The sequence below is a fragment of the Phalaenopsis equestris genome, unplaced genomic scaffold (assembly GCF_001263595.1).
Source record: "Phalaenopsis equestris unplaced genomic scaffold, ASM126359v1 Scaffold000179, whole genome shotgun sequence".
NCBI lineage: Eukaryota > Viridiplantae > Streptophyta > Magnoliopsida > Asparagales > Orchidaceae > Phalaenopsis > Phalaenopsis equestris.
Window position 1 is genome coordinate 223,875 of NW_018164621.1, and position 19,514 is coordinate 243,388.

At 35.2% G+C, this 19,514-nt stretch overlaps 1 protein-coding gene across 1 annotated transcript in view; it reads left to right on the plus strand.

The window, feature by feature from the left end:
• The first annotated feature begins 4,522 nt into the window (after positions 1-4,522).
• Positions 4,523-19,514, plus strand: part of LOC110022250 (protein THYLAKOID FORMATION1, chloroplastic) — a 28,358-nt gene continuing 13,366 nt past the window's right edge. The window contains exon 1 of the mRNA XM_020721094.1: positions 4,523-4,872. Coding sequence (XP_020576753.1) covers positions 4,689-4,872 — 184 coding nt within the window. The 5' untranslated portion in view covers positions 4,523-4,688. The remainder of the gene's footprint in view (positions 4,873-19,514) is intronic.

The window sequence follows — 19,514 nt, forward strand, 5'->3', positions numbered from 1 at the left end:
TTTATTTTTTATGTTCCTGTTTATTTGTACTTTATTCTATCCTTTAAAAAAAATACAAAAATCTATAAATAATGTTGTATCTTTTACTGTAGTTGCATATTATTTATTAGTTGCTGTGTTGTTATTGTGTTTTTCTTACTTTTTTTCTTTTTTTTTTTTTTTGCTTTTATTATTTTAAAATATAGTCACCATTTGCACACCTATCATTATATGTGTGGGATCTTTTTTTTTTTGCTTTTATTATTTTAAAATATGGTCACCATTTGCACACCTATCATTATATGTGTGGGAGTATTTTAGGTGAAATATTGTCATTTGACCCTAAAATTGTAAAAGCTTTGAAAAAAATCTAAAAAAATAAAAATAAAATAAAAAATAAACATTTAAAGAAGGAGAACCCTTAGGAAGCTCACATGAAACCTCTTAGGGAGTTTGCTAATCTTTCAATAAAAAGAATCCACATGAGTATCCAGTATCGAATCATAGAAGCCAACACATTTAACTGAGACCTTCCATAATCCATATGGTTCAATATAAACAATTTGGGGGAGCACTCTCTGAAGATCCAAACCCACACTTAGCTAAGTTTCTAGAATATTGTGCCACTTTTAAGTATAATGATATCCCCAATGATACCATTAGATTGATGTCTTTCCTTTCTACTTAGGGATAAAGCCAAGATGTGGTTCACCTCCTTAACCTCAGGATCCATCACCACACAGAGTGACCTAGCCTAACTAATTTAGATTGCCAAACTTTGGAGTGACCCTGACTTAGGAAAACTTATCTTACTTTTTGAGATAAGACAAGAGAGACTATCACCACCCTTTTCCCAAATACTCCAAGAGCATATAATGGACTAATAGTTGTTCAAGTTTATAGAATTTCTTAATAAACTAACAATTAATAATTGTTAGATAAAAGCCCTAAAGTATATGTTATGTTAAGATTTATGAAGGATGTCTTCGATAAGAAAATAAATCTAGAAGATTGTGAGGTACTTGATCTGATTAAGGAGTGCAGTGTTATCTCACGTAAGAAGTTAACCAAAAAACTAAATGATTCAAGTGGCTTCAACATTCCTTGTACCATAGAGAACATATTTAATCAAAGAATTTTGTGTGACCAAAGTGCTAGCATCAATCTTATGTCTTTGACTATTTTTAATATGCTAGGATTTAGAGAGGTTCAACCCACCACTGTGACCCTCTATTTAGCTGACCACTCTATGATCTATTCTAAAGGGATAATGAAGGAAATTCTGGTTAAAGTTGATAAGCTCATCTTCCTTATCAATTTAGGGTATGTTTGGGATAGCTTATAAGTGCGGTGACATTTTGAAAACACTGTTGTCCCCGTTTGGATAGTGCATTCAGGTAAATTATCAAAAACACAATTTTCATTTTCCTTAATAGATGGGGTAGGGGGTCGATCCTGTGGCCCGCATCTCCTATTAGCGTTCAGAGTTTATTTCCTCACATGCCCCTTCCACTGCCCCCGCAAAGTTTTTATAAAACGATGCATGGACATCGAGGAGGCAAGCAGTGGTGGTATCAGCTATATGGTAAAGGGAAAGATCTCTTTCGACTCTCGCGAACCATCTATCTCTGTTGATCTCATAGATCACGTCCACATTCTTCCTTGCTTTATCAAGCACGATGGTGCTTGTCTAGTCTCCCAGGATTTTAAACCGGGAAATTTGGGTAGCTCATATTGTTTTCTTAACCAACATCGCTTTCTTGTTCCTTTTTCAAACATTTAGTTTGGCATAGATATTGTTGCAGATGGCTTGATCTTGGAAGAGGTGTTGTTCAGAGGGAGGAAACTCCATGAGTTACTGCTTCGATCCCTAATGGTTTCCATGATATGTTTTTGGACAGTGCTTTTGTCCAAAACACACACATTTTTATTATGAAACACAAAAATGTTTTACTGATATTTAACTCGATAATCAGAATGTGTTGATATATTTCCTTATTAAAAGGTATGTTTTGGAGAAAAAAACTGTTGCAGGGAAGAAGTTTGGACAACAACTTCGCATTGAGAGTGATTGAAGGATCTCTGCCCTGATGAGAACCAGTCGACTAAGGTGAGCTCTTCTTCTGATCCTACCTCCATGATCACGAACAACAAAACTACATAGTGGTAGAATGATCATTTATTTAGAAATAACTACAAATCAACTGTTTTCAAAATGCACAAACCAAACAACCAACCAGCTTATTCGGATCAGCTGCTGATCAACAACTTAATTTTCAAAATGCACAAACCAAACAACCAGCCAGCTTATTCGGATCAGCTGCTGATCAACAACTTATTAAGATAAGTTGCTTATCTGAATAAATTGGATAACCTGCAGCTGCCCCAGACAGACCCTTAGTTGTTTTGGATGTAAAGGAAGATAAAGAAGTTCTCATTATACTTGGAAGACCTTTTTTTAGCAATTAGATGAGTGATGATTATCGTACAAAAGGGATAAGTTACTGCGAGAGTGAATGATCTGGAAGTGATTTTTAATTTTCTAAAATATATGAAGTTTTCCCAAGACTTTGGGAATGATCAATTCCATAGTGTGGTTGTAGTGGAAGAGGTAGATGATTGCCAGTTTTTGAAAATGAAGAATTGGACCCCGAAGAGTAAGCTGTTGTGGACAAATTTAATCCAAACATTACTAAGGAAGAATCTAATCTTCTTTTTGAGTCAAACCCTAAAGTTGTTCTGAAGATAGTTGAGCATATGGACACCAATGCCCTATCAAGTCTATAGAACACCCATAGAAGGACCCCAAATGATAGGATTGGAAACTTTTCATGAGTAGAGAGAGTGTGTAACTTGGTAAGAGAATCCTTTATTGTGCTCTACTAAGTCGAGTGAATTACAATAGAGGGAATTATTAAGAACTTTGGAGCAAGAGGTGCTTTTTAGAGTTTATCATCTGATTTGATCCTTCGACATATCCTTAAGAAAATCACTGTTGGGGCGAGACTAAGAAAATACTGGAAATTGTGAACATGAGTGTGAGGAAGAACATATATTTTCAGGAAGATCCTAGAATAAAAAGGACATGTGATGACTTAAAAAATCCTCCTAGGTTAATTAGGGATTATAGAGAATATAATTTGATCATGGAGAATCCTTTTAGGCTTGATTTGGTCTGGCACAGTTTGGATGAGGATGTGAAATAAGCACCATCTTTAGAGACAATCCAAGCGTTATCTGCTGATTTGATTTTGTTATGTATTTCTTTACTTTGAATTTGTTTTGAATTTCTTTGAATTTGCTTTTTATGTGATTTTGATTTGAAGATTGTCATGTTAGTTTTGTTTAGAGACCTTACGATAATAGGTTTCTCAGTGCTCCGTCAATCTTTCAATGATTTAATTTTGTTGTGATGTTATTCCATGTTATTACATGCTATTTCCTTTTATTCTTGCATTTTCTCATATGACATGCATATGATAGAAAATAAGTTTGGGGGAGGGAGTTAGACCCGTACACTTGCCTGAGAGCAATTCACATATTCAAACGGTTAGCTGGATTTTACTATAATGATTCATGATATGAATCCTAATAATTTAACAATAGTATATAATATTTTACTTAAAAGATGTAGATATTCATTAAAATGGAGGATTAAAATTGATTTTCTAATAATCTAGTCATTCACTTTATGAACTTCTATATGAACCCTAAAAAATCTTAAAATAATTAAAAGAGAGTAATTAAATAGAAGTAATTAAACAAGGATAATTAAGTCTTTGATATTTCATCTTAAATAATTTAATTGATATTAACTTTTAATTAGATTTTAATTTTCTGGACTTAGTATTGAGGATTCTTTAAGGATTAGAAGTTGGGAGAGATTAGACATTCCAAATCCTTAAAAGAAATATGCTCAAAATTAGAGATAATTTTGGACATAAAAAAAAGAAGAAAAAGTAAAAGAAAAAGATAAAATTGTGCAAGACACAAAGTTTTTTTCTTAAAATCTTTAATATCTCTGTAATTATAGACGGAACCAGTTGCAAAGCCAAGTTGTAGACTTGAGCCATAATGAAAAAACTCTTCTAGGAATGTAATAAAGTGATTATTGTTAAATATCATTAAAACATAGAAAACGATTAAGATAAGATTAATACCTCAGTAATTAAGAATATCACTGATTTTAAGATCAGAATTAAAAATTCTCCATTTAAGCAAAAGCAAGTTAATGGAGTGGTTTTTATGTCAAACTAATATGTTCTAATTTCTATTGAGAAGAATTTCATAAATAAATTGATAAATATTTGGTATTATAATTATCCTTTCATTCCTAAAGACAATTAACACGTTCTGCTATGAATAACAAGTAAGAAGTCAGACTTTTTCAGATAACCAATAACCAAGAATCGAAACTTCTTTAATTTGACTAAATTTAAGTAAATGAAAAAAAATAAAAATAAAAAAAAAAAACTCGCTTCCAACTCCATGTGTCGATGTGTTAATGGTTTCTATCACTATCCTGAAACCCATATATCTTTCCGAAGATACCGGATAAGGCACTTCTGTGTGGCCTCTCTGATTCTTCCCTCACTAATTACTTTCCATCTTCCGCGAAATGCGATTTCTACGGTTTATCTTGTCGGCGACGACGATTCTCGAGACCTAAAATCCATATTTAAACCTTCACTCTTCTTTTGACTGTTGTGATGAACCCTTGCACTATGGCGATCAGCACTTCTGTCTCCTTCGCTGCTTTGGGGCAACTTTCGTCGGTGAAATCGGGTCTCACCTCGACTCGCTCCTCGGAGTTTCCTAGACTCAGAGGGTTTAGGTTCACAACCTCGAGTTCGAGTTCTCAAGCTATTGTTTTCTGCTCTTCGGCTCCGTCCGGTTGGATCTTCAACCTTTCATAGTCGCTTTTTCGTTCTTATCGGGGCTGTCACTTTTGTCTAACCGGCGAACTGTTTGATTTATAAAATGAAGTAAATATATTATGCAAATTTAATTGTTCATTCTTTATTTTCTGCCTCCCCACTGAAAAGTTGTTGGTGCTAGTTGTATAATGGCAAATCAAGCGAGATGTTTGATAACTTGGAGTAGAAAAATGCCATATTTTAGTTCCTTTGAGGAAGACATAATGCTGATTACTTTTTCCGCATTACATATAATTGTCGAATAAGAGCCATCTTTTTCAGATTGATTAGAATTAGGTTCCAGCTCATTGGCTCAAAATTAGGTCGTCCAATGTGGTCTTAGAACCATCTGAGATCCTGTCAGATCAAGAATTGGGTCAGGATATATATTGGGCCCAAAGCAAGATTAGAAAATCCATTTCTATCGCTTTGATTCATCAAATATATGGAAACCAGGAGAACCACGGAAAGTGAGCTCATGACAGCTAGAGGAGAAAGAAAAGGGGCTGAATTAGGCAGGCTGAACTCTACTGCACTTTTTGTGGGGGAAACAAGCAGGGTACATGCATACTTAAGGCAAAGTTGATGACTACACAGGAAGCAAGCGTGCGTCCCTTGCCTCTAGGGTGGTTGCATATTATATGCCCCAATGAGGAGCGACTTATTTGAGGTTTTTAGTAATTGTTTGCTTCCAAGTTAACAATCTTTAATAGGACTTAACTATGGAACTTCGTGTAATTGCTGCATTTCTTTCCTTGGCCATTACTTGTCTAGTGAAGACCACAATTACACAACTTGAAGCGGTGTTATGTAACCACTATATCTTAATTTATGACTGCTGCCATTTGGATTCATTGAAATTGGTATTTGAATATGGTAGCCAAATACCTTACATCACTGCACCTGCTTGTCCGATATAAATAGCACTTTCAATAAGTGACTATTGAAGCTATTGAGGCTTTCTCGGAGATCTCTATTGTGGAAGATATATTTGGCACTAGAGATTATTTGATGTTGAGTTAAAATACATCGCAAATTATTATTGAGGATGATGGTATAATGGATTACATCTTTTTGTTTATGGTTGAGGAGCCCATATATAATAATGTCAAGTGGCTTTTTTGATTAAAGATTGAGAAGGAAACTTGAAGATCCCTTTTAGACATGGCATAACTACTTTGGAGTGAAGTTTGTGTTGATTGATGATGAGTCAACCACTAAGCAAGATGCTTGGTAGTTGGTACGAGAAGAATAATTCTTGGCATCGAAGTTACCATTGCCAAGGAGGATGAGAGGTGGCTTTTGCAAGAGAGGGAACACACATTTCACCACCTAATGATGCTATGACTTATAGGGTTGAGGGTCCTCTAATTGAGTCATCAATTATTCTCTCAAGGCGGAGAGTATGGAGGAAAACCCTAAAATACAATCTTGACTCCTAAGTAAGTCTTGATTATGGGAGGTAAATAACTATGGAGTATTTTATAGACATTCAAGATCCACTAGTCAAAACAATTTGAATTTTAGGAATGTCGTTAGGTTTTAGAAGTCTATTTCATGAGGGATATCAAAGATCGCTGCTCTATTAGTTTCTCCACTAAAAGCAGCAAGAGGTAAACTATGAAATGGCTAAGTTAGAGGAAGTGGAATAATAGATCCAATATCAAGGTTTAAAAGCTAACTAGCCCTTGATTTCATGAAGAAATTGTATCTCTAAGTCATTTACTATATCAACGAGACTACTTTTTTATTGGTAAATTTGGCAACTTTCAACTTTCTTTAGTAGAGTGCGGATCTTGACATCTAACCCAATTTCTCTTAAGCCTCTTTTTGTTAGAGTCGAGGAACGGTATACTACTTTTTTTTAACAACTAAATTATACAAAGTCTTTGGTCAATAAATATAAAATCATAAACTACTAAATGAGCTCTAAAATGCATAGCTAATTTATGACTTAAATAATAAAAATGACACAATCTGACCCATCATGATACTTAACTCAAAAGTGATATATTGACATGAAAGCATTCAAAATACACATTAGTTCTCACCATACTTGAAAATGACTCTCAAAGCTGAAAGGTTATAGGTACTATCAATCTAGAGTCAAAATTCAATAGCATAATGATTACATCTATTAATATTATTATGCTTTGCATCGTGTAATTTAATTTGGCGGGGATGCTCCCTTGTAGTCCATATGGGACCTACATGCCCTAATGTTTTTTTTTTGAAAAGATTTTTGAATTTTCTATTAACATATAGATACTTATGTGTCTTATTTTATGTTAATTTTTTTTAATTTTTTTGATTACATTTTTTTTCTTAATCATCATTTTCATATTTTTCTAATTTTTAATTCTTCTCTATTTTTTTTAGCTTTGAATCACCAATTTGCAATCACGCTCGTGTTATCAATGCTGATCCCACTTTGTGTCACAAACTTAGGCAACTAAGCTAAAATATGAACACACTTCCAAATGACGAGGTTGAATATGTATAAAAGTCAAGATTTATGATGTTTACCATCACCACACTTATGAAAGTTGGAACCTAATCTAGTTACAATCTAAGGAATAAGTCTTGTTGGGAACTACATTATGATGGTGTGCCATCTTTACAAAAAGGTGAAGGAACACAATTTATTATCCAAGGAAAAGTAGAAATCGAGATAATTTTCAACTTATGACAAATGAATATGCAAGGAATAACTATTTCTTCTAGCCATAAAAGCCTTGTGAAAGAGGGAGAATTAGAGAGATTCAACCATTACAATTGGGGAAGAGAGAAAGTTGGGTAGGCTAGATAAGTTGAAGTGCCCACACTTTTTCCTAGGGATCATGCAGGGTAGGCATATACTCAAACATGGTTCCATACTTGATTGACTTTCTAAGGCTAAAAATTTTAAGCTAAAACATCTTTCCCGTGAGGATTGAGGGGCTTGTGTTTGTTGGTGACCATTAGGCTCTACATCATAGTCTTCAAAGCATCATTATGAGATCACCTCAACATAAACAACACACTACCCACCTTTACTGTTTCTAATTTGATTGACCTCAATCACACCAATTGGAGGGGTGTGTCATAAACACTAGGTTTTGCTCATGATATTACCATTACATATGAATTTGGTTGAACAAGGTAGAGGAGACTTAGATGTTGAGTTGGCTTCTCATCAACTTAATTAGCTCCACCCGTCTAGTTGGAAGCGATTTTGGACGTATGCTAGCTTGCTGTTGTATTGGAATATGGTTTGATGGTCTTAGAGGAGTGTTCAGTTGTTGTACTTTTTATTATTCTTGTTCAAATTTTATTTGTAATGTTTGGTAGTTGTTTAGAAAAATAAACAAATCAAATTCATGTTGCTTATTACAACTTCACAAATCATTGTTATGGTTGGAAGATTTTTTGAAACAACAAGAGTCTCGCTTATTCTTATTACTTTTCAACTTAAATTGAATGAACAATTTTCATTGAAGAAACTCATATTTCACTTGAACTTCACCTATAATTTACCTCTTAACTTGATATTGGAGCCTTATGCATCTCTTTGGAGGATGAGTTCTGTGAGGCCTTAATACAAGTGCACATTAATGGAAGATGGCCTAATTAGGCCACTATAAGCTACAAAACTAAAAAATCTCTCCTACATACTACCATACTAAATTTCAGCTCAATCCCTTAAAACCAACAAAAATAAGTCTTGACCCTTTTGATTACTTTCCTTCTTAATGAAATTGTAGAAATCTATAAATACCATTTTTTTATACAAGAAACAACCCATGTTTTTTGGTTCAGTTTTCTGTGAGCCAACACTCTTCACCAGTAATTTTTCTTTCAATATAGTGAATTCTCCTCCTTTAACCGTGATTTTTTTCCTTAGATTTTTTAAAGTAAAATCAGTGTCATTTTATATATTTCATTATTCATCACATTGATTTTACAAGTGATATCTAAGCTAGATTTTTTGAAGAAGAAGCAACGTAGAGATTGAAAGGATTTAAATCTCATATTGATTTTCATCTTTTAAATCATATTTTACAAGATGTTTTGAATGAGAAGATAGCCATTGCATTGTGGTTGAAATTGGAACAATTGTGTATGTAAATAAATTTAACCAGTAAGTTACATTTGCAACAGCCTTTGCACTCATATAGGATAGTGTGTGCCCTCCCATTGGATAGCGTTTTTCCTCCCATATGATGGTTGAAGGTATGCCTTTTGTAAATCACCTGACTATCTTTAAAGAAATTGTCTCTGATTCAGAGGCCATGGAGGTCAAATATGATGAAAAAATTTTATGTTAATCTTATTATATTCGTTGTCTTCATCATTGACAACATTTAAATATATCATCTTACATGGTCTGTAGATATTATTTTGGATGAAGTTTATGATGTTTTGTTCTCTAATGAGAAGAAGAATTGTAGCAACTTGTAGATGAACCTGTTGCTCAGGGAGGAGCCCTTATTATTCAAGGGAAGATAAAGGGTAATCAAAATACTAGTGCTGATGAAAAAGGTGATCAAAATCCTAGTGCTGATACAAAGGGTGATCAAAATCCAAGAATAAAGATAAGATCTACAATTACTATTAGATGAAAAGATACAAATGCTACAAATTGCATAATAAGAGACTACCAGTGCTAGTATACTCTTTGTTATATTTTAGTGAATTTTGTGATGATTGAGTTTTTGATTAGGCTTGCACGTTTCATATGCTTCCTAACAGAAACTGATTTTTTGAAGTTCTATGAGCACTATATGTTTGAAAAATAAAAGAGATTTAAGTTCAACAGATGCATACACAGTTCATAAGAAATGCTAGACTACATACATTATGATTTTTTAAGATCATCCACAATAACTTTTGAAGGCGGTGCTATACATTTGTTATTAATTATTAATGATTTTTAAAATAAAATTTGGGTTTTCTTTATGAAGAGAAATTGTGATCTATTTACTACTTTTAAAGATTTAAAAGATTATGATTGAGAAGCATATTGAGAAACATTTTAAACGTCTTTGCACAATAATGTCTTTTGAGTTTTTGTTTGAAAGAATTTAATTTCTTTTACGAGTCAGAAGGAACTTCATGAGTATTTACAGCCTGACATACTCCATAACAAAATGGTGTGACAAAACGAAATAGATCTATAATGCAGAAGATGCATTTTATACTTTCTAATGTTACGCTAAGACATCTTGGGTTGAAACTGCCTCTATAACTTGCTACTTGATGAATCACTCTTTTTCAATTGTTATTGATAAGAAAACTCCATAAGAACTTTGGCCATATATGCTTGCTAATTATTCTAATTTAAAAATTTTTAGCTACATTGTATACTTCTGATTGTAATGATAAATCAGAGCTTATATCTATAACATGTGTATTTCCTAGCTATACAATTAGAGTAAGAGTTACAAGTTATGATGCAGAAAAATAAATAAAATAATCTTTATTAGAGATGCTGTATTTGATGAGTTTGTCATGTTACATACAACACCTATTATAGGTCCAATAATGTTGATCAAGAGGAGAAGTCTAGTAGACAATTGAAATTTCAGATTGAGATATGTTTATATTCTAACAGGACTTCTCAGTTAATTTTAAATACTGATGTTAATGTTGCTTCCCCATCACCAATATAGCAACCAACATCCAACTTGATATTTTATTGTTAAAGATAGAGTAAGGAGAGAAATTAAGTTGTCACGAAGGTATAATTGGGTTAATTTGGTTGCTTATGTTCTAAATGTAGCCGAAGATATTGAGTGATGAATGATCTTCTAGTTATAAAAGACAGTTAATACAATTGATTCTAATAAATGGATGATTGCTATGCTTTATATATGGGGAGATGAAATCTCTACACTAGAATAGTATTGGTATTTAGTGAAGTAGTCCCAAGAGAAGAAAAATATTCACTGCAAATGAGTATTTAAAGAAAGGAGGTACATCGAGAGTTGAAGATTCTAGATATAAGACTAAAATAGTTGCAAAATGATTCAATTAACTTCCAGCTGTAGAGTTTATAAATGTATTCTCTCTAATGATCAAATATAGTTCAATTTTAGATTTATTTGGTACTGAGGCTAAACATAATCTTGAGTTTGAACAATTAGATGTATGCACTGCATTTTATATGGAGAGGTTGAGGATCATATTATATGCAACAACTTAGGATTTCGTGGTCGTAGGAAAAGAAAACAATGTTTGTTGAAGAAGGCTCTTTATGACTTGAAAAAAATCTCCCAGGCAGTGATAAAAGAAATTTGACTCATTTACGATCACTCATGAGTTTAAGAAGAGTAATTATAATAATTGTGTCTACTACAAGAGGAATTTGGCTTAATCTTTTTGTTTATTTTCTATTATATATTGATGATATATTGATATCTATAAAAAATAAGAGAAATAAATAGGGTGAAAACTCAATTGAGTATGAGTTTAAGATTTTTGGAAATTGCAAGGATCTTTAACATGGAGTTTTTTAGAGATAAAAAACAGATAAATTATTTTTTTTTGTGAAAAATGGTACATTGAGAAAGTTATGTGCATGTTCAAAATACAAAATTCCAAACTTGTTATTACTCAATTAGTTGCACATTTCAAAATTTCATCAACTTTGTGTCCATAGTCAAATGATGAGATTGCGTATATGTCTTGAGTTTTATATTCCAATTTGGTAGAACCTCTCATATATGCTTATGATATATTCTTATTCAGAGTTATCATATGCATTCAGTCCATGAATGATTCAGATAAAGAGCATTGAAAGCACTTTAGTAGATTCTCAAGTACTTTGAAATTAAAGATGTTTATTTATAATTGGAGAGGACTAGAGATAGAATTGGCTATATTAATTCAAATTTTGTTGGAGCTCTTGATAGTATGAGATCACTTATATGATATATATTTACTCTTGATGGTTGTGCAAATAGCTTGAAGGTTATATTGCATATTACAATACCATTATTTACAACTGAAGCTGAGTAAAAGATAATTACAGAAAATTGTAAAAAAGTTTTTTGGTTGAAATGTTTATTCAAATAACTTAGTGAGGACTTGAAGATTATCATAATGATGTGTGATAGTTAGAGTGTTATTTTTCTCACTATAAATTAGATGTTTCATGAGAGAAGCAAACACTTCAACTTTTGTTACCGCTCTATTAGTGAAGTTATTGCTCGTGGTGATATTGCCGAAGGCCTCTACCATTGGATTAATCTTATAATAACCTTTAGATTGTAATCTATGTGATATTGTTTCTCTTGAGTGTTTTCTTTTGTTTTTGGTTCTTTTTAAAAAACTCGGAGTCGCTAGCTTGTCCATATATATGTCGTCTTATAATTCTCCTTTTCCCAATAAACTTCTCTCTCATATCATATAAATAATTCGAAGAGGAGACGAATCAGAAAAGACGGGATATTCGATGAAAATAGACAAAAAAATCTTAAAAAGAAATATTTATAACTTATGTATATATAATTCTCGTGTGATAGGTCGGGAGTATACATTCGAACAAGATAGGAATGAAATACCTCGAAAATGATATCCATAAAGAAAATCTCTACATATGCCACCAATAACCAGAGAACAAAAAAAGAACATTTTTGTTCTAGGGTCTAGAGCGCTCCCAAAGGAACATATTCCTTTGATTAATTACATCTTGTGTGATACCCAAAAATACTTTTGATAAGAGGAGCCTTCTTACATTATCATGATAGGTAAATATGTCACCAAAAAAGGATGTTTATATCGCAAGAGCATTCTGATACTTTCAAAGCTCTTGCTAAACTACAGGGCAGAGAGTGAGTCTCTCACATCCCAAAATGGTAACTACTCAATATACAGGGCCTACGAAATAATCAACTCGACTCATAGGATTCAAACTATGCTTCCAGGGCCTAACCTGACCATAAAGGCAGAGGGTGAATAACTGTATCCCAAATAAGCTGTCCGCAATCGGGGCCTACAAGAAGACATTAACGAGGTGTCAAAATGATGACAAGGCTCAAAACGACTCAGCAAATGAGGGACAGAGTAATCCTAATAAGGTAGAGATAGCTGAATCAAGATACCACATATCTGTAATCCCAAGTTATTAGGACCCCAAGTCTACCTGGTCATGAAGGTAGTCGACCCAACATAACATAATACTCCTTGTCAGCAATCCGTGAATTGTGTTGTCCAATGAGACCTCATTAGCTCTAAGGTCAAAAGAAGAAAACTCTAAATCATATGACAGGTAGAGCTCACAAAGGCGAGACTTGTACTCGCCAAACAAATAACGAAGATGCCACCAAAAGGAAGAAAAAAGAGAAGTTCAGCTACAAAGCTGAAAACATTCTCAAGAAAGGACTTATTTTCCGTTTGGGCTGGGGAAGCCTCTAACATCCTAAACATGCTAAACAACCACCTAAGTATAAAAACTTATGCTTGGTCAGTCGGGTTGAAGAAGCGCGAGAACTTTTCCTCGGGAAATGCAGAATGATATGGTTATCTATTCAAGTCCTAAGAGTGAAGGTCCTATTAATATGACTTGGGATATAGTCATGCTATGCAAAACATTTTAAAATCGGTCAGAAAGCCTTGCAGAAATGTAAAGTGAAGGTTTTAAATAATTGAATATTTTAATCCTAATTTTTGATTAATCTTGAATCTTTTATTAGAATTTTTATAAATAATTTATAATATTATTGGAGTCCTTAAAGGGCCTAAATGATTCATAGCATTGTGCCGTTGGGTCGGCAACAAAGCCCAGACACCGCATATGTATATATTTGGTTCTTCTTTATACATCAATATCAAAATGCTGAATTAAGATACCAGACACTAGCATTTGCTCGTGGTCCTCCGCCACGTGGTTCCACGCCTCAAGCACCTATGAACCTGTGGCCGTATCTAGCAAAAAGTTATACATATGAAAAGTCTCTAAAAAGTACATATGAAAAGTAAAAAAAAATACTCGACCTGTATGGAAATCATATTAGCGAAAAGCTATCTACATGGAATGTGGTGAACCATGCCCGGTAGGAAGAGAGCTTAACAACACCTGTAGAACAAGTGTTAGCATAAATCGTTACAACTCCTCTCTGTTGGACATGACTCCCTGCAAAAAGACTGCCCCTAATATATTAGTGGGCAAGTCTCACACCCAATAAACATACCAAATAGAACAAAAGATGTTATTTGGCTAGGGCAACCAAACCAACAGAGCACTATAGCTCAGATATCAAAAAGACTATCTAGCATTCTAGTTCTAGCCTAGCACAACATCTATCATAGTATTCTATGACAACATTTAACTGTGTGCGCAGTGTAGGTGTAAAGTCTAAGTGCATGATTTTGACGGGGTCGCTACACCGTCCTCGTCCTAAGGGTCCAAGGGATCTAAAATACGTCACTAGAGGGGTTGACATTTTAAAATAAGTGGCCTCACATAGGACCCAACCTAAATAGTTTTAAAAGTAAGGCGGAAATACATATAGAAAAAATATCCGCTTTATACTTTTAAAATATAGGACCATTAAAAGCAGGTCCGTAACATACTAAAAATAGGTTTGCTTCGAGTATAGCATACCGATAGGGGAATTACTTTGTACCCGAGAGTCACCCAAATGAGCACATGCAATCATGCAATCATTGCGCATATATACCAAAGGCAAAAGAGGCAAGCGTACAACATGCAAAGTGCCAAATGCGCTAGGCGGGGTGATTCGTGCAAGTGAAAATCACATACCTAGGTGGACACATGTTATGTCTCACGCTAGTTCAGTTGCTAAAGAGCATGACTCATACTCAGCGCAACGTGAAATATTTATGACATTACTAGATGGTGTCATAGGGATTGAAGTATGTGGCTTAATGTGAGCCATCTCCTCGCAAAGTGTGCAAATATTTTTCCCCATGCATACACTGACGTATGTGGAGTATACGCTGCAGGTACAGGTGCTTAAGGAGACATCACAAGTGAGGGTGCTCAAAGAGACGCCAAAACAATCCAGATGCAAAGCTTACAAGACAAAAATACTTTCACCTGCAATGAAATATGCATCATAGACAGTCAAAAATGATTTTTCATACGAATGAAGGAGCATGCAATAGGAAAATACCACAATTAAACATGATGCAAAGATGCACAAATGCACATAAGCATGCACCGGTCAAGCAAAGTTGGGCAAAGATGGTCAACTGGATCGAAGTGATCGATCAATCTGGCTGTGACGGTCGATCAAACCAAAGAGATGGGCCGATTGGGTCGGACGACCGATCAAACCCAAAGGATAGGGTGATTGAGTCGGGGGTGGCCAATCAAACTCAAAGTGATTGATCGATCGTGTTGGGGCGATCGATCGATCTAAAGTGATCAGGCAATCGAGCCAGGACGAAGATTGAACCAAAAGAGATCAGTTGACCGTGCTGGGGCTGCCGATTGAACCAAAGAGATCAAACGATCGAGCCAGGACGACGATTGAACTGAAAGAGATTAATCTATCGAGTCAGGGAAGTCAATCAAACCAAAGTGCCCATGCGCTTAGTCATACAATTATGAAAAACGCGACAAATGAGCATGCACGATATAAAACCCAATGCATTCGACGACACGTCAACTCGTCCTATCAATCTCATATAGGATCTAGGGTCATGATAAAAATGTAGATACCACCCAACACGCGAAACAACTGAGGACCTACCACTGATTATCTGATGAGTGAAGGGACTTTCTCGCAAAGAAGATAATCTTCACAAAGGTGAAGTTTCTTTGCGGGCGCAAACTTCACAACCTAGAGAACTAGAAACAAGGGGCTTCCTCGTTCTCTAGGTCGAGACGGCTTCATCCCCTTCATCGAGGGACGAGTAACCGTGAGATATTTTGGTCCTGGGCCGATTAGGGGTACTAGGGCTTGGGCGAGAAAACACTCGGATTCGTGAGGGAAAATATCTACGAAAGGCTCCCTAACCTATAAAGTTTCTCTAAGCATACAATCTTAGTCCTTAATTCTCTAACAACCAGACCAAGGGGACTCTAAGAAAGGAAAATGCTAGAGTTTAGAGGAAACTCACCGATGCGGTGGTTGCGAATGCGTTCTCTTTGCTCCGGCGAAGCCCGCTCTGACGTCACTACGGTAGGAAGAAGCTCTCCTTTTCTTGGAGATTTCGACAACATTTCAAGCTCCAACCTCCTCTCCATAGCAAGAAAAAGCTGTCCTTTCCACAGGAGATGAAGCCCTCTTCTCTTGGTCGAAACTCCAAGAGATTCCAAGAAATCCCTCCTAAAAGCTCCTCTAAGCTATTCTCACCAAAATGATGGAGGAAGAAGAAGGAGAAATAAAGGAGGAGGAAGAAATCCCAATAAAGAAGAAGAGAATGGAGGAAGAAGATCAAGAATGGCAGCAGCTCCTCTCCTCTTCCTCAAAACCCTTCTTCAAGAAATGGCCAGCCGATCCTCTCCTCTTTGCCCAGGGAGAGCCATTATCCTTTGGCCTCAAGTTCCCCTTTCTCCATTTAGAATGGGCCTAGGTTAGTCCTCATGGCTTTTTTTGGCAAAGGACCAGACAAAAGTCATTATTCGGTGGTCCCGGTGGCGCTGTCGGCGGAAATCATTTAGGTTAGTTTTAGGATGCATCTTGAGAAAATATATGAACAAAATTATCCGGTGTTTTTTACCTCTTGGGCTTTCCACAAAAAATCTTTGTTCTATCTTTTGTTTATTTCATTATTCATCACATTGATCTTAAAATAGGTGATAGTTTAATTTTACATCAAGCATTTGTTTTTCTGAATAGTTTTTAGTCAGATAATGTAATGAATTACTCAAAATGGATTTGAGTACCCTTAAAACAAACAACACTAGCTTTTGAATAGTTCATCAATTATGGGAAGGCTGTTTGGATGGCAGCAAACTCATTGTAGTATAATAGATAAATGCTTGGAATTTAGCCATATTTGCTACTTTGAAGAGAAAGAACAAGGAGGTAATGCAAAAAAACTCAACCTGCTACCAACTTTAACTGAACGTAGGAAAGTTGTTTTGCATGTAATCCTTTAACCTTTTTTGCCAACCAAATATTGGTAATGCCATTTGACAGAAGAATGACACACTTCACTTTGACTGCAGCTAGAGAAGTCCATCTTTGTCATGAATTATAATTTATAACCATTTAATGTCTGATTTTTCCAATGTTTAGTGCATATAACCATTTTTAATTACGTGTTGGAACTTTTTCTTTTAAATTTTTGGCTTAATGGGATAGTTGAATTCCAAATATGTAGTGGTCTTTCTGTGACACTGTCTTTGTTATGTGTCGAGATGTGACTGAGATGGAAATAAAGTTGTGAGAATTAATTCTAATTTTCTTAATTAAGGAAATTAGAATTAATTGGTAAATCCCTTAAATTAAGGAAATTAGAATAGATTTGTAATCCCTTAAATTAAGGGAAATAGTTAAATAGTTTCCTAGTTTTTCTCCTTTTAATCTCTTATATAATACCTTGTATGATCAATTCAAAAGTGGAAGTGAAATACAAATTATTTCTTTGATTTCCCACATGGTATCAGAGCCCAGGCTGAAACCCTAGAGGCCACCGCCTATTGCTGCCATTCTCTGGTTAGGGTCGGTTCTCTGCGACTGGCTTTCTTTAGGATCATGCATGAATTGACTGATCATACTTACAAAATAGGCTATGTCTGGTCAAGTGTGAGCAAGGTATATGAGTTTGCCAACCAATCTCTGGTACATTCTTTTATTCACAGCTGGTTCTTCTTTAGCTTCTCCCAACTTATAGTTTGGATCTATTGGAGTAGCGATTGGCTTACACCAAGTCTTCCCTGTTTCTGTCAATAAATCAATCACGTACTTCTGCTGAGATATGAAGATCCCTTGTGTGGAATATGCCACCTCAAGACCGAGGAAGTACTTCAATTTTCCTAGTTCATTGATTTCAAATTCTTTTACTAGTCTCAGCTTCAATTCATGCTTCTCTTTCTCATTATTTCCAGTCACTATGATATTTCCAGTCACTATGATGTCAGTCACTATGATGTCATCCACATAGACTAAAAAAGTAGTCACTCCCCCTGCAGCTGAATGTTTAATGAAAAGAGTGTGGTCATATTGGCTTTGATTATACCCAGATTCCTTCATGACTTTTGCAAATCTGCCAAACCGTGCTCTAGGAGATTGTTTTAACCCATAAATGGCTTTTTTCAGCTTGCACACCTTGTTACCTGTGTCCCCTTCAACTCCCGGAGGGATGTTCATGCAGATTTCCTCATTTAGGTCACCATGAAGGAAAGCATTCTTTACATCATACTGTAGCACAATTCAATTGAAGTGAGCAACCAATGATAACAGGATTCTCACAGTGTTCATTTTTGCAACTGGAGCAAAGGTTTCCTGATAATCCACCCCGTAAGTTTGAGTGTACCCTTTGGCTACTAACCTTGTCTCATATCTTTCAAGGGATCCATCAGCCTTGTACTTTAATGTAAAAATCCACTTGCAATCAACAATGTTTTTTTCCTTTGGTTTGTCAATGATCTCCCATGTTTTATTCTTTTCTAAAACACTCATTTTCTCTTTCATAGCGTCTCTCAATTTCTTTTTGCCTCAGACACATTGTTAGGAATGACAATGGTTTTCAAACTCAATGAATCTTTTGTGGGCTGGTGATAGGCGCTTGAGAGATACATAGTGAGATAGTGGATAGAGTGGACTGGATTCTTGGACTTGTGTCAGTTCAGGAACGACCTTTCTCCTTGAATACACCTGAGGAAATCTCGGGAAATCATTAGTGACACTGGTTGGAGCAGAAGATGATAAGGGTTCAGGATCAAGTGACTCAAATGTGATTGGTTTAGAGGACTCGGGTTCAACTGGAATAGGAGGAGAGTTTGATCTAGGTTCAACAACCCGGGCTGGCACATGTGGAAGGTCAAATCAAGGGTTCTATGTGGTTCAAAGGGCTCACAAGTACTATCTTCCATCATGAAAATCTCCCCCTGAAGAGAGGACTTGGAAAAAAAGGATTTATTTTTTGTGATTATTAAAAGGATTTATTTTTTGTGAAAGTGACATCTGCAGAGATGTAAAATTTTATGGTAGAAGGATTGTAACACTTATATCTCTTTTGAGTGGATAAGTAACCTAGGAAAACACATTTGATGGCTCTGGGATCTAGCTTCCCTCTATGTTGTTTGTGGACATGAACAAAGGCATTACACCTAAATCCCTGGGAGTGAGGCCATTTGAGGTTTTGAAGTGAGGGTAGAAGCTATTTAGGACCTCTATGGGACTATTGTTTTCTAACACACGGGAGGGAAGTTTATTGATCATGTGTGTGGCAGTAAGAACGGCTTCTCCCCAATAAGACTTAGGAACATTCCCTTGAAAGAGTAAGGCTCGGGTGGTGTTGAGTAAATGCCCATTCTTTCTTTCTGCTACCCCATTTTGTTGGAGTGTGTCCACACATGATGAGTCATGGATAATCTCCTCTGATTGAAAATCAGGTGAAAGAATTTGATTGAAGTAATCTCTAGCATTGTCAGTCCTAAAGCTTTTTATTTTGACCCCAAATTGATTTTGAACCATTGAATGGAAGTTAGGTATAACT